Below are 25660 nucleotides of genomic sequence, written 5' to 3' on the forward strand. Positions count from 1 at the left end.
ATAGTAATACAACATGTTTAAGCTATCGGAGCTCGTACGCTGGCTAGGACTTACCGAATTTGAAATAATGATTAATTTATGCGGCCTTCTTGTATTCACAATAACACTTGCTTTTCGAATATCTGGGACTATTGTAAAAAATTCTGTTGATTGGTTTACGATATTTAGTCCACTTTTTTGCATTGACATTTGTAATGCGTATTTTTGTATAATTGTTGGAATAAGAATGTTCTTGGATTCGGATAATAAACGAAAAGCTTTGCATCGTTTTATGTGGAGCACTTACTTTTTATTTCTTGTTGCAATCTTCAAATATTTGCTTTGTCTTAAACTTAGCGGCCAAACAAATTTGGAATATAGCGAAGTATTCTCACCCATCTTTGTTCTGCTTCAATTGGTTGCGGTACGAGCCTGTCAGCTACCAAATTCAGTGTGACAAACTAAGCGGATGATGTTTAAATAAATATTTATAATATGTAGTTGTTCTGTTTTATTTTAAGTTTCTTTTTTATAAACTATAAATAATGAGAGGAATGTAAAAAAGCAATTTGCATAACATTAACGAAAGTTATATTGGGTATTTGTGATTGTAGACATAAAAAATAAAAATATTTAATCAATAAACACACATGTCCGTATTATAATTTTTAATCAAACTTATAAAATGAGATTTAAGTTCCGATTTTTTCAATTTCTTCGGTGTTGTCAGCATTAAGTTCCTTGATATTTTTCTTAAAGTGATGTTCAATAGTGCGACAGATGGCCATTGCTTTTTCACTGTCTACTAGATTTATTGCAATGCCATTCTTACCTGTTGAATATAATAAGTTAAACTTTAATGTGATGTCATGTCATGTTTATATTAAATATTACCAAATCTTCCAGTCCTTCCGATGCGATGAAGATAAGTTTCACAATCGGCATTGCCCTTGGCGTCCATTGGTAGATCAAAGTTTACGACAATTGTAACTTGTTCGACATCAATACCTTTTTTTAGTTTTCCAAATATAATTAGAATAAACGGCATAAATTACGTATTAACTAACATTAAAAAAAGTATTGTTTACCTCGTGACAACACATTAGTCGTTATCAGTACTTTTTCTAAACCTATCCTAAAACGATCAAGTACAGCTAATCTTTGTTCCACAGTTAGATCACCGGAGAGAACAGCAACGGAATGGCCATCTGATGACAATTTTCCTGCTAACCAACCAGCCGCCTTGCGAGTCTAAAAAATATGTAGATTTATGCAGTTTATGTAAATAGAAAAACATAAAATTATACAAGAGAAAATAGAATTTTAAATTTCTATAACGTATGGTGAATAAAATACGATCAAGCTCAACTTTTCATTCTCATCAGAGTACAAATGCTTGATAGATCACTAGTCATATTTTACCGTCGAATGCATTGAATGAATGAATGACATCCAAAATATTATTTTGAGTCTTCCAATCACAAAGCACACGAAAGGGCTAAATTTATTCGGAAGACAAAGTTTCCAGCAAAAGTTTTGTTGTGGTTAGTCATAAGAGAAAGTGGCATCAGCGGACCAGTTTTTTTTTTAAAATTTGGTTTAGCTGTAAATGTCCAAGTTTGGGCCTTTTCGGAAATGCATCACTGCGCTGCATCTAGGGATGCCAGATTCAGATTCGCAAAAAGCTGGACAAATAAAAAAAAACGACATTAAAAAACCTAGCAAATGTTAATTTTGGTTTTGTGTAAATATTTTTTTAAAAAAAACTTTAAAAACGACCTAGCGTGGGTTTTGATCTTGTTGAGTACATAAAAATTGTGTAAACAAATTTCAGAAACACCCTCAAATTCAGAAGTTATTATAAAATGATGTTCGTCAACTTAACGACCAGTAACTTAGTCAGTGTTTGTCCGATTTTAATTTTTTAACGGGTTTAGAAAAAAAACTTTAAAAGGGCGTGCATTTTTTGATATATTTGTAAGTTATAAATTGTATGCATATATTTTATGAAAGGTTAATTCTTTGCTTTTCCGTAACTGTTTAAAATTTTGAAATCGGTCCAAAAATATGTGAGTTGTTTCAAAATAACTGAAAATTTCGAGGGTGTTTAAAAACGGTATTTGTATGTCCTCACCTAGGCTTACAATCCCCACTTGTTTAATGTTTTTTTTATTGGGTAATAGAAAAAATCGGCTGATTAAATTTTTTTTAATATTTAAGGTAATATTTAAATGAAAATTAAATCAGTCGATTTGAAAAATCTTAAAAAATAAAAGTTGAGAAAAAGTATTTTTTTTTACTTTTTCTGAAATTTGGGCGCTTCGAAAATTATTTTTTTTAATATGTTGTAGTGGAAATTTTATCAAAAATTTCTCAAAAGAAAGATTCAATAAAAAAAGATATATATCGATTGGTAAATCGACCCACCCTAATATACATATTTACATACATATGTATGTATGTAAATAAAGAAAGAATTAAAAGTAATAAATTAAAATTATATACTAAAAACACTGCCACTTTATTTCGTTTTTGAGCTTACGGATTTGGCCAATTCCAAGCCTTTACAGATCTGTAAATAATTATGAAAATCTATACAAGATTACTCTAAATTTGTTCGTATTAATTAGCTCTAATCAGGTCCAATGAGAATCGGGTTTTTTCTTTAGTATAGATATTGTTTAACATAAACATACATTTTTAAAATTCTCGAATTCATTCCTTTCACCTTTGGTAAACAAAATAGAACCATATCATTTGACAAATCTCTTGGTATTTGTTTATAAGCTTCACGAAGGCAGCAGTAATCGATACATACATAGTTAATCGTTATCCATTTTTTCAGATATTTCAAGCTTTTGTAAATCTTTCCAAGAAAATAGGACATTTTATAAATTTAAAAATGCTCTTTTAAATTCTTCTTCTTTAAAAAAGAGGAGTCATCACGTCTTAAAAGTTTTGTGTTCATTAGGCGAAATATTTTTTCAAAATGCTGTTAACTTTGGTGCCAAAAAATGTGTTATGTATTCTACATTTAAGGCTATTCATAAGTACGGTCATTATCGTGCAACTCTAAAACTATACAATAGTCATTCTCAAGAGCTGTAAATTCCTGCATTATGTTTTGATAATCCTTCATGTTTACATTCTACTTCTTCATTGACATCATAATCAAAAATTCCATATGACACGTGTTCCCATAAAACTTTTTGTCATTTATTTTGTTCCTTTCTTCAAAAAATACATACACTTTTTAGCATAAGTTATTACTGTGTACTAATTAGAGTAAGTAAATTTTCATTTATGGATATTATTGTCGAAAATTTCTATTTAACTGGACAAATTCAATTTTAGCTTGAAACTGGACAGGCATCAAAAAAGCTGGACAATCTAGCCAAGTCCAGCCCGGCTGGCAACCCCAGCTGCATCTAATGCGCAGTACATTCTAAAATGCAAAAGTTGGCAACACTGCAAATGTCTTGAGTTCTAAAAAGCAACAGTGAAACAGATGATGCGCAAAAAACCATCACAAAAATGGCTGATGCATTGTTTCCTTACATTACGTGAAGTTCCACAATTGTTACCCATTGAATTTTTTGGGCTAGTTTAAAAATAACAGTATACGAAAGCGGATACAGAGCCAAAATCAAAAAGGAGCTAAAAACCATAAATACATAGGGTATTTAGATATCAATGATTGAACTACCAAAAGCAAATTAAAAAAGCAAATAGCGACGGAGCCAATTTTTTCTTTAAATTTTACTTAACATAAGAACTAATTATAATTGAACTTAAAATGATTTGTTGTATTTTTGTTCGTATTTTATTCACCTTACGTTTGCCAAAGCATATTTCTGTGGTTATATGGAAGAGTAGCTGAAGTCGACTTTAGGGGTATTGCGTTTGGAGCTTTATAGAAGTCAAGGCGCTTAAATGTGTTTTATTTCATAAAAATCTTATTTATTTTATTTAGCTTAAGTATTCTGAAAAAACGTTGCATTTGTCAAAACATCCTATGTGCACATGTGTTTACATATTCCAATTTTCCATGCATCATAGGTAGTGTTTATAAAAAACCGACTTTTTAAAAAACCGGTTTGTCGGTTAACCGAAAATTGGTCTTTTTTAAAAAACCGGTTTTTCGGTTAACCGACATCGAAAAAACCGGTTAACCGACATATATGTGTAGAAAACATAAAATGTCCAATAAAGTATATAAAGCTTTTAAATTCGTAGTTGTTTAGTTAGGAAGGGTTAATATTAAATAACTATAAATATACAAAAGAGCTAACTAAGTCCATTTTATTTTATAAAAATTTCAAAAATATTATCTCAGTCAAATGGAATTGAGTATAAATATGTTACTAAATATATAATACTTGTTTTAATTATTGATTTATTCATTAAATTTCAAACAAAAAATGTAAATCAATTGTTTAATTAAATATTTGATAATTTTGAAATTTATTATCATATCGGCTTTCTGAAACAGAAAATGTTACAAGTCCCATAAAAGGACCTATAAAATGCAAACGCACTTCTTCTTAGCTGTGATTATTTGTCATTATATATCATACCAAATAATTAATAAAACTCCATTATCAGATTTCACAAATATTTCAAATTATGGATTTTAGAACGTCTCCAGTAATATTTCTGAAATGCTAACGAAATGATTAATAAATTAAAATTTTAAGAACAAAACACACTAATGAAGTCAAATTTATTGAAATAAGTTATGAACATCGAGTTTATCGTTAAATTGAACGTTTGGTAAAATCATCACTAAGTTTTTAATGAATCATTAGCAAGATTTAGCCTAAAGTTACAGAATTATGCTGAATTTAATTTTAATCTTTAATAGCTTCATTATGTGCAATTTATTCTGAAAAAGTTTTTCAGTAAACTCATAGCCCTCTACTATTTATAATCATTGCAATTCTTAAAAATATTAATCTAAAGAAGTTTTTATTGTAAATCAGCAGTTTAGGTTTCAAATCAGGCCAATAATGTGTTACAATAAATATTAAAAATGCACAAAAACTTGAGATTTTTTAATATTAGTCCCAAATTTTAAAAACCGGTTAACCGAGTTATAAAAACCGGATAAATCAGTTAACCGAAAATCAACATTTTAAATTAACCGGTTCGCAAAAAACCGAGATTTCGAAGAAAAAACGGTTTTTCGGTTAACCGGTTTATAAACACTAATCATAGGTATAACTATATGGCTTTAATTCACCTAAATGAATAATTGTTAACCTTAAAAAAAATAAAGTTATTATTTTGAAATATTAACTTTGAAAGCTCTAGAATTCGAATATAGAAGTTGTCCATTAATAGGGGGTCAGAAGGCATGTATTGCTTGTGTATTGGGACATGTATTCGACACATGGAATTCCATGTGTATGTCAAAATTCACGTTATACATACGATTCATAATTTCCACGTTCAAACGTACATATGTAATTGCATGTGACATAACCTCTATAAGTTTATATGTTTATTGTTTTTAACAATATATTTATTTAAAACATTTTTAAATCACAATAAATATATTTAATGCAATGAAACTTATTTTATTATGATTTTTCTTTACTCGCTTTTGTTTTGTTTTTATTTTGCACTAACACAGTGTTGTATTTCAATATACAATTATACACACGAAAATAGAACATGCTCTAATTGCCAAAAATGTCACGAGTAATACACATGTATTTTACATACACAAAGTTTCATATGGATCACACGGTATGTATATGTTTACATGTGGAAAATGTTCCAATACATGGCACAAAACACAAGCAAAAATTTTTGAAATAAACTTTTTATGTGTTTTTCGACGTATACATAAAGTAACTGTTAAATATCGAGTGGCAGTATATGTGAGACAGGAACTCCATCTTATTTTATATTGTGGAAAATTACAAAGCACATTGTGCATTTAAAATAAAAAATTATATTTACAGAGGCAGTGACACTTTATTTTCTTTTTCCACAAAGTGAGGCATGTGTTAAATTCATAAAATCCCAAACATCCCATTCATTTGCACATTAAACAACCTTTTGGAATTGTTTTTTTATCTAAGTACTAAAATTAAGCAAAATAAGAAATAAGTAAGGAGTTCTTAAACTATTATCTACGGATGGAGGACGAGGAGGGTCTCCCCAGCGTAAAGATTGAAGAAAGTAAACAGTTGAAGGACAATGCGCACAACACGGTGGACCCTTCTGCCGAAAACAGCAGCACTCAAAATTCGGAGTTGACTGACCAAAATACAAACGTTTTGGATGGTGACATCTCTGCAAACAAGTCAACACTTATGATTAACTGGTAACCAGCGACCCACACTGGTCCGTTTAATGTATTGGTACAAACGGCAGATAAATTGGCAAACTCGAGGAAAAACATTGAATTATTCCTTCATGAGAAGTTCACGAAAAACAACATCACTGCCAATGTCACGATAAAGGAGGTAGGATTTAATTTATATCGACTCACTTTTAACAACGCTGAGGAAGCAAATAAATTTTTTTTAAATGAAAAATTAAAGGAAGTGGATCTAAGAGCCTTCATTCCGGACAGATTTATACAAAGGTATGTAATTGTGAAGAATGTTCCCACATATTTTACTAAGGGTGAAATAAGAGAGGAAATAGAGGATAATAATGGTCTTGATTTCATCTCCGTTTATCGTTATAAACGTAATTACGAAAATGGCAAACCTGCCCAATCATCCACGATAAAAGTCGGTTTTGGTTCTTTAGCCTTTCCAAAAACATTAAAGATGTTCAACACCATTTGAAAAGCTGAGCTCTATGTACCTCCCCTACGCCAATGCAAAAACTGTGGCCGCCTCGGTCATATTGCGATCAGATGTGTGAAATTCCTAAACTGTGAGGACCCAGAGTGTAAGGACCATAGATGCTCAACATGTTTGGAAAAGACATCTTGCATACCATCATGTGATGAGATGAAATGTCTAAACTGCAATTCTAATGAACACATCTCAGTGGATTCAAGGAAATGTCCAACCTGGAAAAGGGAGAAAAACATCAGCGAGATTATGGCAATCTCAAATTTATCAAGAAAAGAGGTAATTCAAAATTATTCACTCAACTCAATCTATTATTAACCCCTATCGGCAATAAAATGTGAAATTTTGTTCCCATGAAATATACATTTCCCTCGAAGGGAAAATTGCTATCGTGATATTCCCATGAACTTTTCATTCACAATAGTTAATTTTGTTCGTAACAGCTGTTTATTGTTTACAAAATTCCATCTAAAAATTCCACAACAAGGGGAATTTTTTCACATGAACAAAGTTGATGAACGAAAAAAGGAAAAGGGAAAATATTTCATGTGAAATATTGATTCGCGATAGGGGTGATTATATTTTAACAGAAGATAATTATAAACCCAATTTCCCCAGCCTTAATGCTAAAAAATCTAACAAAAAAGCAACAGTAATGATGAGACCAACCGTAGAGTCACCCGTATAAGATAAGCAAAGTTGCTGATATTCAGCCCCAGTTTTTTCTCAACCCGGTCATTTCAAGGTCTCGGATGTAGAGAAAATTATAAATACATTCATCTTACAACTTACGACAATCTTACTACAAATAAATAATGATGATAGTAAAAATCTTCTTGATAATGTTAAACAATAAATTTCAAACATTTAACTAAATAGACAAAATATTCCCCATGAACCAAGTTCATCAAAAGCCACCACATAAACCACCAAAAACAATAATTACATATCCAAATAACAACCTAATTAAAAAAAATTACACATGAACCTTTTATTTTTTTTAATATCAAACATACATCTGTTTCTCAATACGAAAATCAAACGGAAAAAACACAAATAAAAAAAAATAAAAACAAAATTCTCAGGTTAAATCACTACAATCGAATTCAATATATCGAGGGTTTATATTCAAACCAAAAATATGCTATATCATATTTTTTACTGTGCGTCGTATAAACATATGAGTTAGTTATTTATCCGTTTCAGACAATTTTAAGAATTTTGCCATCGATTTGTTAGTGCATATTTTTGCATATTTTGCCCTTTACTGCATAATTTAGTATATTTTGCGTTTTATAGCATATTTTTGCATATTTAACTCATAACTGCATATTTTTGTTGCATATTGTTACGAAATTGTACTTGAATTCAAATATAACGATTTTAAGGGCTGATTTAAAAGTAGCATAATGCTTTCAAATAACAGTGCTGTAATAGCAAACTGTAACATATCTGTGGGCATTATTAAATAAAAGCTTTCAGTTGACCATTGATCGTAAGTTGGCAACGCTGTATTCGAATTCGAATATTCAGTTAAAGAACATTGTAGAAATATAGCTTTCTAGATGGTTATGCAGTGTTATAAATAGTGGCAGAGGTTGCAGTCGTGAGTCAGTTTATCAGAGACGCTTTTCGAATAAACATCAACTGAGTGCCTTAAAGTGTGTTGTGTTTTTCAAGTAAATTCGTGTACGTTATAAATTGTGTCTGTATTTCTGCGAATTTACAAACGTGTATAAAAAACATTGAGTGACTATTTAATTCTGTTGTTGTACATTTGAATAAATAACTAAACGGCTTCTATTTGCAGTCAAAAGTATCCGGTTTATTTAAAGGAAATAAACCAGCGTTTTGAAAAGGTTAAAACGTAACAATATTTTCTTTTATTTTTTATTATTTTCCTGATATAATTTTATTGTTTGTATTGTAATTTTTCATTTCTATATTTTACTATTTTGTTAAGGTTCAATGATAATTGGCTTAAGCTACTTAAATAAATAATATAGTACCCATCGACTTATCTTCATAGAGTTTTCGTTGACTTAAGGGAGTTAGTTTCCATATATTTCAATTAAATTAAAAATATACTCACACAAATATTAAAATTTAACAAATAATAAAAATACGTAAAAAATTAAAAGAAAAATCCAAAATTGTGATATTATGGGCAACTTCTTAAAAAATGTTAGGATACATTTAAAAGAAGGATTTTAAGGCAGCTTGAAACAGTTATGTTTGGGCATTAATAGTTTACCACTAATGTAAAATTAAACAAGTATTCAACAGACGTTCAGAATATTAAGATCTGTCGAAAATCTCGCGTTCAAAAACCGTTGATATATTTACACAACTTGTAAAAAAATTTATTAAGAAATCATTAAAAAAGAATACACGTGGATATCGATAGACGATACAATGGATGAGAAAGGAAGAAACTTGAACAAAAAGTTTTTTAATTGCCACAGTCTTAAATAGAACTAATCATTCCACTATTGTAAGGCCCTTTTATAATTCTATTTAAATTTTAGAAGCCGAATTCAGATTGTTTTTAACGAGTTAGAGAGGGATAAGTAGTTAGTGTACTTACGAGGGAATTCGAAAGGGTAAATAAGAATAAATTTATATTCGGGTAACGTTATAAAAAATGAATATATTTATTAAACTCAGTTGAGTAAATAAGGGTTTATATTATTAATAATTTTAATTTAATATTATTTTTAGGGTTACACTTTAGGTATTTTATTATTTATTACACAGAGAATCGAATGATTCGGTTGCACACATACAATTTTTCGGTTCTATCAACAGAAAGTCAGTTGATAAAGAAGAATTTCGGTTGAAGCAACCAAACTTTTGTTACCCGTTCTAAAATTTGGTAGCCAAAACTGTAAAATTCAGTCACTAAGGTAGAATCATTCGATTGACAACAAATTCGGTTGCTATCACGAATCTGTTTTCTCTGTGTATTAAGCTTAGTTTTACACTTTTAGCTAAACGATAATAAGCGCACTTGTTGCTCTTCTTAGGAAAGGTTTAAAGAGAGTAGGCACAAAAGGGAGCTGCAGTTGACATTTGTGTACAAACAGAAGTTGGCTGCAGTTGCCATCAGGGATGGGGATATGATATTGTTCACTGATGTGAACACAGATGTTAATCTAGATATATAATGAATGCTCCAAAATCTTTTGCAATTTTTTACCAAAAAATTACACGCCATTCACATAGAGTTTTTGAAACATTATTGAAATGATAAAAAAGCTTTTAAAGCTTCATATAGAATAGAAACATTTGGAGAAATTTATTGGGAACATCCTCAGTAGGGATCCTATAAACATTGGGACACATGGATTGAGAATGTAAAATATTATTCCACTAATTACTAAAAAAAGTTTGAAGTATTAAGCAGTTTAAAAGATGAGACATATCAATTGATTATGATTGTCTAAGAAACTCGGAAATCTAAAACAAAGATTTAGTTTAAAAATTTTAAAAATTAAGTAAACATTGAATCTAACTATTTTCATGTAGTGCCAAATTCACTAAAATCGAAATTTAATCCTATAATAACCAATTTTAATTTATGAGCTCAATTTACTTCATATATATTTTTTTAATGAAATTTTGAAATCAAACAATAACCAACTTAAAAATAGTTGGATATTTTTTATATTTTTAAGTGCATATTTTATGCGCATAAAACACTTTTTTAGAGCATATTTTTGGTTGCCCTGGTAATAACTAAAGTTTATTTTGCAATGTTATTTAAAAAGGACGCACAGTGGTATGAGAAAAATAGATGGAAATAAATCTGTAACTTCTAAACCCTTAGTCATGGACATCATGTGTCCACCAGCAGCGGGACCTGTGGTCCCCAAAGTAGGACACCTCGGGTATGGTAAATTTTTAAAATGATCCTTTTTCTTCGTTTGTGTTCCGATTTCCAAAAAATTACATATGTAGAATCTTCTCGTCAAGCACTAGATAAAACCTCGTAGCTATCAATTATCTCTTAAAGCTTAGGAGATATTCGCATTTGAAAATTAAATTTTCAACATTTACCCACCCTACTCCAGTTTTTTGATGACCCCGGTTCCAAATATTTCCCTATTTTCTCCATCTTTTATAGGATTAACAACAGATATATATATCAAATAAAGAAAGAATTGTTTAAAAATCATGACTGAGTCCAAAGTTACATGCATTTGAATTTAAAAAAATTAAAAAACACGATTTTTCGCTATTTTTTTTTGGGAAAAAAGTACTTTTATTCTTTTTACGTTATTTAAAAATGTCTAAGAGGATGTATAATGAATTTGTACTTTTTGAAAGGCTAACTTTAAATCAAATATTTTAAATGAAAAAAAAATTTATAGTTTTTGATGCCGATTAATTAGGGAAACCTTAACAACTCGCAGAGAATATACCTAACATAGAAATTCATAAAAAAGCATGTTGCCTACATAACAACATTTTTATGAATGTAAACAGTGCTAGGTAAATTATCTGCGAGTCGTTAAGTTTTCCATAATTAATTTGCCACGTAAAAAACATAAGGTAGACATGTATAAATATCAATGGATAGAGGATTTTGTCTACTTATCAATAATGTATATAACTTTTGACAATTTAAAAATTCATGGAATCCTTTTTTGAAAAATATGACAAAAAATGCCTATTATTGAGTTTTTGCATAGATACAAATTTTTCAAATTGAAATAAAATTTGTATTTATGAATATTTTTTAATGAAATTTTACACTTATATAGACCTTTGAAAATGGAAATATAAAAACATATATTGGTATTTGCAATTAGGAATCCCACAATTCCCAAAAAAGTATTGAAAAATTTCAAAAATGGGATATTTTAGTTTTTTTTTTTATCTATAATATCCATACCAGGGGCGGGGTTATCGGAACCCTTTACAAGATAATTAAGAACATATTGGGCCATCTAAAATGGGTTACTATGTTTTGATATCGACTATGCGATTTGAGAATTTTTGCCCTAAATTTGAATTTTACATAAAAAATATGCGTTTTTTGAATGGACCTGGTCCCCTCGGTATAAAAAATTATAATTTTTTTTCATTTAAAATATTTGAGATAAAGTTAGCTTTTAAAAAGTACAAATTCATTATACATCCTTTTAGAATTTTTTAGATAACTTAATAAGAATAAAAGTACTTTTTTCCCAAAAAAATAGCGAAAAATCGCCATTTTTAATTTTTTCAAATTCAAATGCATGTAACTTTGGACTCAGTCATGCTTTTGAAACCATTCTTTCTTTATTTGATATATACATCTGATGTTAATCCTACAAAAGAAAAATGGAGAAAATCGGAGAATATTTGGAACTGGAGTAGGGTGGGTAAAAATGTTGAAAATTTAATTTTCAACTGCGAATATCTCCTAAGCTATAAGAGATAATTGATTCTATATATGTACTGGTTTTGAAATCGGAACACAAACGAAAAATTAGGATCATTTTTAAAATTTACCATACCCGAGGTGTGCTACTTTGGGGACCCCTGGCCCAGCTCCTGGTGGGCTCATGAGGTCCAGATTCAAAACTTAAACTCGACATTCAAATCGGAGTAAGGGTTTAGAAGTTACAGATTTATTTCCCCCTTTTTTTTCTCATACCACTGTTAAGTTTTTATTAATTCCTGATAATCGCGCTTATATGTTAGATAGCACTTTTTACAAGTTGAAGTTTTTTTTATTCTAACAGTGAAAAAAACAGATAGCACTATTTGAACAAAAATAAAAATGAGCTTTAATGTAAACTTTGAGGTTTTTATGTAAATAATAGGGCTCATACACAACACCATCAATGATGTGCCATCAAGTGATTGTGCAATTAAGCTGGACACACATACTACACCAGTATGCTGGTACAAAATAAATTTTTTACCAAAAATTGTGTGGAATGAATAACGATAAAATTTGTAATGCATTTATTATTGCTATTATTCTAAAACGAAAAAGGAGAAAAAAACGCGTTTGGATGAAGAAATTGCTAGAAAACAAAGGAAAGCTAGGTTTTATTTAACTTTTATGAGCTAATTTTACAACACTCGATTCAATCATACTGGTACAATCAAAAAAATATCAAACTATTTTTGATAAAGCACCAGTAGCTGGTACATTCACAATACAAGCTCATACACGGCAAATCAGCTGGTACAATCACATGATTGCACATTCATGATGGTGTAGTGTATGGGCCCTATAACACGAGTTTTTAATATTTGCTTAGTTGAATAGGACATAGTTTTACATACGTGAAGAATTTCGTAGTTGTAAGAAAGTTTATACATAAAGCTAATCATCTTTCTAGAATTTTCCACAGAATTTCTTTTTGTGGGAAGCTGTGCTACGTGGGCCTTTAAAAAAATTTGCTTACTTTCTCAGGACATACTCCAAAACGTTTCAAATGTAGGCTGTAGGGAATTCATTTTGTTGGTTGATCGGGCTTGTCATACCATTTTACTTGTTTATTAAAAAGTATTCTTCGTTACTTTTCACAATGGTTTTTGTTATATTTTTTCGAATGAAATATTAAAATAAAATATAAAAAATCAAATAATGCAAATTTAAAATATTATTTAATACTTAAGAAGTGAAGATAGAAGGATGTGGTATTCAATATTTGGATCTTTAACTCACTATTTTTTTTAAAAAAATTATTGGAAATCTAAAAGGATATTCAAGGATAAAAATTTTAAAGGACATTTTTAACATATTTTTATCCTGACAGGATAAAATCAAAATAATACGAAATATTTTACAACCCTTCTTGATCATTTGACATCAAATTTGGCATAGTAGGATGATCAGAAGTATTTTAAAACATGTTTTAAAAAATTTACTCCTCTGAAAATTTGAAGTCCTTTTAAAAGGAAACAGGATCACGAAATGAAAAACTGAAAACGCAGTTTTTCTCCATTTAATTTATAGTTTTAGACGTATATCATCTGGTTCGTGTCGAATATTGAGTGTCGTACGGTGTAATATATATTATATTTTATAAAAAACACTTTTAATATTTTATTATATACACGAATATTTCATATGCATATAGCACTTTTTTACTAACAAAATAAATTGTGTGTTAGATAGCACAATACAAATTTTATGAAAAAAACCATTGGAAATATTTTTTTTTTTAAATTTAAATGACAGATAACAAATTAGTCAGGGAATACATTGCTATTAAAAACTCATTTTCGAGAAAATGTCGTATAGCTCTATTTGAATATAAACCCTCGATATATTAAAAAGGAAAAAAATCAACATATCTAATAGCAAACATTTATATGATAAAAACAAATTTTATTTTTTTTGTTTTTCTCAATTAAAATCTTTTAGAACACTATTTGAATAAACATTGACATTGCTATACTAAGTGAAATTTTTGACTATGATGACAATAACCAGTTCGATAATTTTATCAACTATAACATCTATATGAAGAAACGTACAAACAACTACTATGGTGGTGCCTGTATCGATCGTCAAGAAATCTATAAAAGTTAAAAAAATTTTGTTTCAAAGCTCCTTTGAGATCCTAATATACGAAACTGTCAATTTCTCATCGAACATCACAATAGTCTCGTCGTATTTTCCTCCGAACATCAGAATTGGAGATTTCAAGGATGTTATACATAATGTGGTGATTTCAACTCCCGATTAATTGCCTCCTCTTTCATTGAGGCCTCCTCTTTCACTTGTCTAAACGACCTAAGCATCACTTTTAAGCAATCTCTGACGGACCCATTATGCCGTGGATCTGTTCTGGATCTTACTTTCACAAATACTCACTCGACAGACTTTTTCGCTTAAAGGCCGCTGCTCAAAAGAAGTTTAACCTCATCAAAAATAACCAAAACGCCACCTCACTATCGCTAGCGATTGAAAATCTCGGAAAAGGCATATCTTTTGCCTCCAAGACAGAAGAGTTAAATAAAATCGCAAATATAAAACAATTTCATACATTTATTAAAGCCTGCTAATCCTCAGGAATACAAAATTCTTCATCAAAATGGAACGGGATCATGATACGGGATCAAGTACTGGGCAACACATTTGTCGCTCAAACAATTATAAATATCGACGATGAATCTTTTTCACATGAAGAATTTTCGGCCACTCTAAAACAAAAAACAAAAGAATCTGCGGCAGGTACAGATGGAGTTACATATTCTATGTTTAAGAAACTACCGCCACAATCAGCGTTGGCACTATTAAATGCCAAAAACTACCAATGGATACAGTGCAAAATTCGCGACTCTTGGCGCTCCATACGCATCGTCCCTATTTTCAAGAAGGACAAAAATCCCGATCTTATCACAAGCTATCGTCCAATCACTCTAATAATCTCAAAAGCCTACAACTGTGTCAACCTGGGTAAACTACAGACAATTTTGAACCACTTTGCTCTCCCGCATCACAGGATTAAAAGGATTACGGAGTTCCTCAAACATCGAAAGTTAATTCTTGGAAAGACCATTTTGAAAAAGTGATTGTTGAAACATCATTTGCAACAAGGGCGATCAAGATATTAACCCCTATAAAAGGTGGTTTGCGACCAGAAATTGCTGTGAATCTAACTAACTCTAGTTTTTTTCACACCTCAAGAAACATCAACAAAAATATTACGACATTCCAAAATCATATGCTTCGAAGATGTCTTGGACTGAACCCCTCTACACATGTAGAGAATATCTTGCCTTTAAGGAATTCCTAATTCAAACATTTTTCAACAAAACACTATACAATTAAATAGCCAAAAATCCATCTCAGAAATCCAGTTTAGGTTCAATTTAAAAAAAATGTCAATACATTTTTGTTTTACTCAATCTACCACCTACTACCTCAGTCAAAGCATCAAACTTCTACTGAGATGATGAAGGCAATTTTTTATGAGAAAGTCCATAACTATAAGAATAAGGATTACGTAATTATGTCTACGGATGCGTCAATTAATTCAAACTCCACTGTTTGTGCTGTGTGTAACATTTCTTGTGGAGAAAACTTTCTCTTCAGAATTCCTAAAAGTGTCTCTTCTCTAACGGGTGAACTTTACGCTCTTGAAATTGCAATAGAAAACATCATAGAACATGGTTTTACAAATGCAGTGATTTTTACGGATAGTAAAAATGCCTGTCTTCTGCTAAAAAATAATACATCATATAATTTCATTGTGTCAAACATCATCCACAAAGTAGAAACAGCAACCACACAAAGCATAGATATCATCTGGACACCTGCTCACATTGGTCTTTCCTTTAACGAATTAGCGGATAAATCAGGCAAACTTGCTTCTATTATAGGTCAGGAAATATCCCCACAATTCTTCTAAACGGATGCGTGTGGATCAGTTTTTAATGATTTGAACACAAAACTTTGGCTCTAGAAAAGGATCCACTGTTTCTACAATATTTTCCAGAATTACCTAAATCTCATTGGCATTTATCTTCAAACTTATCACCTGCAAATATAAAAATAATTAATAGACTGCTCACTGGGTCAACATATAACAAACCTTACTTAAAATTGATAAACGCCTGATTTATGTGAAATTTGCAACACACAAGATAAGGACAACTTAAGAACTAAATTCGATTTTTTTAACAACTTCAACAACATTCATGATATTCTCAAATCCAGACATTTATATGCAACTCACCAATTTCATTGAAAAAGCCAAGATCCTGCTGTAAATTTGTGCTTTCCATCTTAAAAACTTCATTAAATCCCATTGTATTTTTTCCAACATAAATCTTCGCCATCCATAATCATCTACACTGTTTATTAAACCTTACCGCTCTATATAAACTCATAGATGTATCTATCAAAACAAATCCGTATCTACTCGTTACTTTCTCATACAACCAAGTTTTGCCACTACTCAATTTCACAACTATGCATCTCATAAGTACAAATGTACCTCACATTTCTTTCTGTCAATAAAACATTTTGACGTACAACCACAAACAACTCGACATTATTTGCAGCAAATAAAAATAAAAGTCAACACACAATCTCGATTTTAATTTATGAATAAATCCACTGGAATTTTACTAGTCCTGGCTTATAAGTAACACGAAAAATGGGAAAAGAGAACAATTTCATGTAAAAAATTGATTCGCGATAGGGGTGATTCTTTAGTTATTTATAACAGATATTTGAGACTAATTTGATCTTTGTTTTATAAGATTTATTCAGGTCGCTATGGTCAATTATGAGACGATTTTATAATATTTGGTGGTGTAATTTTTGTAATTGTAAAAAAAAATCTTTAAAATATAAGCTGATGGAATATGCTAGTGCTCAATAAAACTTCAATTAATTAATTAATTGTATTATTATATAGTTATTTTCAGGATAATTTAGGAAGGGCATTTGTGTGGTGGCTAGGTAAAAACATGGACCGATTTTAATAATTTTCTATAGATTTTATATCTAGTATAAAAAATATTCGCTGTTTGTATTGATATACACCTAAGAAAGCGAAAAAAAAGATATACACCACAAAACAAGACGTTTTATTTTCCTCAAAAGCTAAATAACATCTGATTAATTAGACATAAAGGTATACAAATTGAGTTTTGTTCAGAATATATTGTTACGAAATTGTACTTGAATTCAAATATAACGATTTTGAGGGCTGATTTGGAGGTGGCATAATGCTTTCAAATAACAGTGCTGTAATAGCAAACCGTAACATATCTGTGGGCATTATTAAATAAAAGCTTTCGGTTGGCTATTGATCGTAGGTTGGCAGCGCTGTATTCGAATTCGAATATTCAGTTAAAGAACATTGTAGAAATAGAGCTTTCTAGATGGTTATGCAGTGTTATAAATGGTGGCAGAGGTTGCAGTCGTGAGTGAGTTTATCAGAGACGCTTTTCGAATAAACATCAACTGAGTGCCTTAAAGTGTGTTGTGTTTTTCAAGTAAATTCGTGTACATTATAAATTGTGTCTGTATTTCTGAGAATTTATAAACGTGTATAAAAAACATTGAGTGGCTATATAATTCTGTGGTTGTTGTACATTTTGAATAAATAAAGAGTTGTTACAATTTTTAAACTACTAAACGGCTTTTATTTGCAATCAAAAGTATCCGGTTTATTTAAAGGAAATAAACTAACGTTTTGAAAAGGTTAAAACGTAACAATATGTTGAAATCAATTGGTGTAAAGAATAAAAAAAAAACTATCACGTATTTGCCTCTGTCTATGCGGCGTTATCAAATTTAGCATCTTGCTAAAGTAAATTTACTATGTCTGCCAGAAACCCTCTGGCAGATCTGGCAACATCTAAGATGCAACTTACTCTTCTATTCAATCGTCAATCATTGATATCTTTGTTAATGAACACAAAAAGATGCCAGAGGAAGAAACCAAGGGGGAGTTCCTACGCCTTCTAAAAAAAGTTCAACGAGTTCATGGGCCATAGATTGATAAATTTTTAACAGGTCAGCTCGCTCTTAGATAGAAGTCGCCAAATAGATCTAACAAATACTCTTAATAGCAACAAAATAGACATCTGCTTCTTACAAGAATGCCACCTCCGTAGACACTAAAAAATTTTCCTTAAAAACTACACTTTGTTTCCGATAACTCTCCCATAGGAGTTGCCATTGCACTGAAAAATAGTATCTCATATAAAAAAATTGTAATTGACGACTTGAGTATTCTTGGTACATTTGTAGAAATCCAAATGAAGATACTTAACACAAACAAAAGAGTTCTGGTTGGATCCCTATATATAACACTGCTGCTAATGGTTTACACAATAGCTTGGACAAAATACTTCTAGTGGCAAACGGCTTCGATCTATTTCTTCTCGGTGGTGACCTAAATTCCAGAAATCAGGCATGGGGCGATAGTATTGGAAATCAAAATGGCAATATTTTCCAAAATTGGCTTCAAGATCATTCTCTGGATGTCACAAGAATTTGTCATAACACCCCATCATTTCCAAGCGCAAACTCATTTCTTGATCACTATCTTATAAACGCCTCTTTAGTTAATAATGACACACCTAACTACAAGATCTCATCGCTCCCATCGTTCTCAGATCATTTTCCATTGAAGTTGGAAATAGACATGAATGCCACGGATATATTACTTAACAATCCTCGCCTTTTTACATCGTACAAAAATACCGACTGGAAACGTTTTCAACAGGACTTATCAATCAATTCCAATATTATAATGCCTCCAAATAACAGAAATTTGGAAAATTCTGAAATTGATCAAATTATAGAAGATTTTAACGAAAGTTTCAAGTCCATTCATGATCTCCATACAACGAAAATCGAATGTAAGGGCGGTAAATTTGTATACTCAGACAAAATTAAGCATTTTTATAAGATAAAATATAGATGGCAGAGGGAATTGAAGAAAATATATCATCGTAATGGAAATAGGTCGAGTAACGAATATAATTTACTATCCAAGCAAATACAGCTGCTTAAAATTATTATTAGAGATCTTGTTAATATCGAACAAGCTGACATTTTTAACAAGAAACTAAAATGTATCAAGCCGGGACCTGCTGCCTTTAGACAAGTCTATAACATTGTTGGGAAACATAAATCTCCTTTCTGCAACAGTCTCTGTATTAACAATATTACGGAAACCAACAGTGAAATATGTTCAGAGCACTTTAAGGAATATTATTCCAATATATATAGAGAAAAACTTCCGGCTAATCCTGTCGCCGATCTAGTCCAGCGTGTAGGATCACACATAGAGAATATATCTCATCATATATATTCTTTCAATGATTAGTTCAACTCCCTAGATAATGAGGACACATACCATTTTACAGATGTCTACAATATTAAATCGATTATAACGAATATAAAAAATAAAAAATCTAGTGGACTCGATGGAATTTCGAATTTCTTGATAAAAAAATTCCCAGACACAACACTTGAGCTTTTGACTATCCTCTTCAACAACTGCCTCAACAACTGCTATTTTCCACGGGCATGGAAACTGGCTAAAATTTTGCCAATTAAGAAGAAAGACGGTTCTAACAGAACGGAAGACTTCCGTCCAATATCACTGTTGTCAAATATTGGTAAAAAGCTTGAACAAGTAATTAAATCAAAACTAGAGAATGAGTTTTTGATCGACCCCATTTCATCGCATCAATTTGGTTTTAAACGTTTACATTCCACCCAACATGCCCTAATGAAATTCCACGATGACGTGACTGTGAACCTGAGGAAAAGATGTTGTACCCTGGCCATATCACTGGATATCGAGAAGGCGTTTGATTACACCAGTCATAAAGGCATTCTGTATAAACTGGTAGAACTCGCGGTATATCCATTTCTCGTTAAACTTTTTAAAAGCTTTTTTACCGACCGGAAATTTTGTGTTCAAATAAAAGACAATGGCCCATAATCATAGTCAAACACTAAAGTCGGTTCTTTTTAAAAACAACTTTAAAATAAAAACCTGCTTTTTATTAATTTGCAACCATAGTCAAAATTAAAGTATGTTTTAAATTGAACCGACTTTAACTGGGTGCCACCGCAAATGTAGAAAATGTTTTAATACAATATACAACAAAAAACAGACAAGTGGCAACGCTGAACAGCTGACATACAAAATTAAAAAAAAAAATCAAAAAAACGTAAACAATAAAAGTAACCGGGACATCTAAAGAAAGAAAGTTGTTTGTTGTGGAAAAATGGAAAAGATAAGATTAATATCATAATTACGATATTTTGGTACTAATTTTTTGATAACTGTTCAATAATTGCAAAATCTCTACCAATATCTTGTAACTTAAACATTTTGTACTTTGTGACGAACTTTTTTACTCGGCGAAGAACAGCTGATGCTGTTGTTAAACGAGTTAAAAACAACTTTATATACATTAATATTTATTTTAATACCAATTTATGAGGAATGTGGGTGGTTAATTAATGAGATTTTTACAGAAAATCCTATTTATTGACTCCCAATTGAATTGGCCATTGAAGTCGATCATAATTAGATTTAAGATATATTTCTATTTTGTTTATTCTAACGGATAATTTATTGTTGTTGTTATTTAATTTTAAAAGTTTTAAGACCTTTCGATTTTAATTAGTCTAATGTTAACAATCTGTTAACTTGAATTTGTTTCTTTATTATAAATTTACTGTCGTGTTACCGTTATTGACAGTTTTGTTTGTATTGTATACAGTGGTTGACAAAACAATGGAAACTTTTCCAAATATTCCATATGTAGCCCAAAAGTTAAAATAAATTTTTTTTTTTAGTATTTTACTTGGATAGTTTTAAACAAGTGAAAAACAAACAACATAATTAATTATATTCTGAAAAAAGGGAACAAAATTAAACAAATTCACTATTTCGCTACTGACAAAACAATGGAAACTTTTAAACTTCTGTGTAAATGAGGTGTAAAACGAAAATAATATTTAAAAGAACGATGTAAAAAGCATCCTGTTTACAGTTCTTTTATTTTATTTTTAAATTCTGGTAATTTTTCACAATTTCTTTTTCTAAGTTTTTCGCATAATTGCTTTTTTTCAAAGTTAACGAAAATGGCTAAAGTTAAGATTAAAAAATAAAATAATTAACGATTTTAAAGCTGGTTTAAAACAAAAATATTCAATAAATAAATCAGCAGTTTAAAAAATTATAAAGAAATTTCGTGAGACCGGTTCTGTAAAAACTCAACATTTAGGTGGAAGACCTCGTAAGACTACTCCTAGACAAGATAATTTAATAGCGAGAGAGTTCAAGAAATTCCCAAAAATAACTCGTCGATAGGTTGTTAATAGCCTAAAATTAGAAATAAGTACACGAACAGTTAGTCGCAGGGCAAATGAGGCTGGTCTTGGTTGCTATCGTCCTGTGAAAAAACCACTCATTTCTAAAAAGAACCGTTCTGCTCGTCTACAATTTGCCAGGGATCATTTATGCATGTCGACACAGAAATGGAATACTGTCCTCTTTTCCGACGAATCCAAATACAATTTAAGAGGTAGTGATGGGAGAACATTTGTAAGACGACCAAAGGGAGAAAGATTAGATCTAAAGTACACAAATAAGACTGTAAAGTTTGGCGGTGGCAATATTATGGTATGGGGATGTTTTTCAGGGCAAGGTATGGGCCCAATTCATATTATAAAAGATACCATGACAGGTATAGGATACAGAACCATATTAAACGATGTTATGTATCCATACGCTGAGGAAAATATGCCCCTAGTTTGGAGATTCCAACACGACAACGACCCGAAACACACCTCTAGGGTTGTAACCGAGTGGTTACAATCCAACGAGGTACGTGTTTTGAAGTGGCCTGCCCAATCTCCAGATCTCAATCCCATAGAAAATCTATGGGAAATTGTAGATCGTAAAATAAGGACCCAAAATTACACCAGGAAGGAAGATTTATGAATGGCAAAATATTTCAAAAGAGACCATTGACTCTTTGGTTCAATGCATCGTCGATGTGTAGCAGTTATAAAAAATAAGGGATACCCAACAAAATATTGAGTTATTGCAATGTTTAGACCATATTTGTTAAAATAATACCTAAGTTTCCATTGTTTTGTCAATGCCGTAATAAAGAAATCTTTTAATTTTGTTTTCTCATTTTTTGAGTTTAATTAATTATGTCCTTTTTTTGGTTAAATTAAGTTAATAAAAGTATACAAATAATATACTACAAAAATGTTAAATTTTTTTAAAGAATTATTTCAGATTTTAGGCCACTAATGAAATATTTGGAAAAGTTTCCATTGTTTTGTCAACCACTGTATATGTATGTAAATTGTATCTAAGTGTTGTTTATTTGTAAGTTTAACAGACACTGCTCTGCTAGTCAACATAAATGCCGCGAGCAAGCATTGTCATTTCATGAAAAATTAAATAATGTAATTGTTACACTATCCATCCCATTTTACTGTGTATTAGAATAAGACGAAAATAGTTATAAGATTTGTTGTTATATCTTTACTTGTATAAGATTCACATAGTGTCAGACATAGTTGGGGGTAGTGCACTAAATGTTGATTGAAATCAGCATTGCGCTATCACTCACTATAATTGCAAAAACTTTAGTTTGCACTATTTTTTATCAGCTTTAGTGATAATGCTTATTTCTTAACTAGCACTAAAAAAATAGTGATCATTTTTTAACTATCACTAAACGAAGATTTAGTGCAAAAAATTCGAAAAATAAAAATTTTAAATATTTTTTGTTATTTTTAATGAAATATTAGTCTTAAGTTTTAAATTAGTATACAGAAATAAACTTAAACCATTTTGAACTTAAAAATTTACTGCACAATTTGAAGTTGCACTCAAATTAGTGCATACAAAAAAGTTGCAATAAACTGATGATTGCATTTAACTCACTATCAAAATGTTTAGTGAAGCTGCTAATTTTCAACTCAGCACTAAATATGAACAAAATGATTGCACTAATTTTGCACTATCACTAAGTATTAGTGCAAACTGCAAAATTAGTGCACTACCCCCATCTATGGTGTCAGAAAATGAAAGAAAGTCTGGAATTTACTACAACTACTACTTCTATTCCATCGGGAGGAAATCAACAATATTTTTCGTATCAAATATGTCATTCTTATTTCTCTTAAAATCACTAGACATTTTCAAATCTAACACGTCATAAATATTTAAATCACATACCACATATAATTGATGGATCAGCAATTCTTTTTCGAAATACTTAAGTCTTGATGATAAACACAATTCACATCGATTAAAACATTTGGAAAAAATTAACAAATTTCTGAACCAATTTTGAAAATATTAAACAGTTTTTGGCGTACCTGATCATCACCAGTAGCAAAGTCACTTAAAAAACGAACAATTTGTATACTTACATGACAGAAAATAATTGCTTGTCCTATAGTTATGCTGCCATATATGTTTTGAATTGCCAGATATTTTTCATCTTCCGAATGACATCTTACATAATATTGCTTAATGTTGTCAAGTGATTCTTGTTCCCTTTTAAGTCTGAAATTAAAAAAATAAAAACGAATTAAAATGTAATATAACCGACACTTTTTTTATTAAAGGTCCTTATGTTAACGATTAAAATGTCTCGCAATCTGTGAGTTTTTGCACTCTTACAAAAGAAATGTCAAAACTTGTATAGAAATTCGTTTGCACAAATCTGATAAATTTGCGCGATAATTTAGACTCGCAAACTTGAATTTATTGTTCATTTGGTGAATTAGCTGCTTTTGTTTACTTTTATATATAAGAAACTAGCTGACCCGGCAAACGTTGTTTTGCCTTCAAATTTTATTTATATTGTTTTATTTTAACGGCTGATTTAAAGTTGAATAATGCTTTCAAATAGCAGTGTCCAAACTGTAACATATCTGTGGGCATTATTAACATTGAATAAAAGCTTTCAGTTGACCATTGATCGTAAGTTGACAACGCTGTTTGCTGCGACCGTATATTCGAATATTCAGTTAAAGAACATTGTAGAAAGTACACCACAGATGGCGTATGTATTAGAAAGCTCTAGACAGTTAAAGAGCAATCTAGAGTGCAGATGGCAGTGTTATAAATAGTGGCAGAGGTTGCAGTCGTTATTGAGTTTATCAGAGACGATTTTCGAATAAACATCAACTGAGTGCTGTGTTTTTAAAGTGAATTCGTGTACATTATAATGTGTGTCTGTAGTACTGCTAATTTATAAACGTGGATAAAAAAATCATTGAGTGACTATTTAATTCTGTTGTACATTTTAAATAAATAAAGAGTTGTTACAATTTTCAAACTACAAAACGGCTTTTATTGCAATCAAAAGTATCCGGTTTATTTAAAGGAAATAAACCAACGTTTTGAAAAGGTTAAAACGTAACAATATGTTAATAGCAGACTTCGTTCTGCCTAGAAAATTAGTTGCTGAATTCACAAAACCCCTTGTATCGAGTGTATTATTGTATTCAATACAATAGTGTAAGCTTGTTGTTGGAAATTTTTATACAAAAATTAAATACACTTTTATTTTATATGTTTTTAAAAAGTTGTATTGGTTTACAGCTATACATTTGTTTACATTTCTCTGAGCTCACATAGTATATGTGAGAGAGTAATTTGAAAAAATTGAGAGTCGGACTACACCCAGCGGATTTTTTTCCCCATACATCTTCCAACTGAGACCAATGACAATGTAGATGCGACTAATCCAAAGTCTGTATTCAGTTTCCACTTACATTTACACAGCGATGGCCTAGGCCGTCATATGGGTCCAACTCTACCGACAATGTAAGCGAAAGTCGGATGGGTCCAACTCCACCTACATTGTAAGCGAAGGTCGGATGGGTCCAACTCCACTGACTTTTTTTAATCGTCTTAAATTTCTTTTACTGAAGCCGAATATTTCTTTTAATATAAAAAACACACAACAACACTTAATATTTTTAATTTGTACTTATTTATTTTATTTAATTAATTATTTTTAATGCCACAATCACGGTTAAACCACTTGTACTTTCAAAAACACTTTACAATATGAAATTTTACTTTGAAAGAATAGAAAAAAACAAAGAAACAACAAAAAATAAATAACGGGACAACGGCTGAACCAAAACAAACATCAAAACTATATTAACAATATGATACTACATTACTTAGCCATCCAATTCAGATGCAAGTACGATAACAACATTTTATTCGATTTTGTCTTGTTGTTTAATTCTAATATGTATTTCATTTCACAATGGAATAGCAATAGGACTCATCTGAATCGGATGCTAGTTGTATACTCTTAACCAATTTTATTTTATGTTGTCCTGTTGACATAATAGTATACATTTGGATGTG

General features: G+C 30.5%; 2 protein-coding genes across 3 annotated transcripts in view; one reads left to right on the forward strand and one right to left on the reverse strand.

The window, feature by feature from the left end:
- Positions 1-13: 13 nt before the first annotated feature.
- On the forward strand, positions 14-628 carry LOC135956391 (transmembrane protein 203). Its single transcript, XM_065506861.1, has one exon. The coding sequence runs from the start codon at positions 14-16 to the stop codon at positions 434-436; it is 423 nt and encodes a 140-aa protein (XP_065362933.1). The 3' UTR covers positions 437-628.
- Positions 467-25660, reverse strand: part of Dbp80 (putative ATP-dependent RNA helicase Dbp80) — a 110279-nt gene continuing 85085 nt past the window's right edge. For both annotated transcript variants that reach the window (XM_065506859.1, XM_065506858.1), the window contains 4 exons: positions 23698-23833; positions 1068-1230; positions 874-987; positions 467-811 (listed from right to left, as the gene is read on the reverse strand). In XM_065506859.1, the coding sequence (XP_065362931.1) occupies positions 672-811; positions 874-987; positions 1068-1230; positions 23698-23833 (553 nt within the window). In that variant the 3' untranslated portion in view covers positions 467-671. The remainder of the gene's footprint in view (positions 812-873; positions 988-1067; positions 1231-23697; positions 23834-25660) is intronic.

The sequence above is a fragment of the Calliphora vicina genome, chromosome 4, assembly GCF_958450345.1.
Source record: "Calliphora vicina chromosome 4, idCalVici1.1, whole genome shotgun sequence".
In the NCBI taxonomy this organism is placed as follows: domain Eukaryota; kingdom Metazoa; phylum Arthropoda; class Insecta; order Diptera; family Calliphoridae; genus Calliphora; species Calliphora vicina.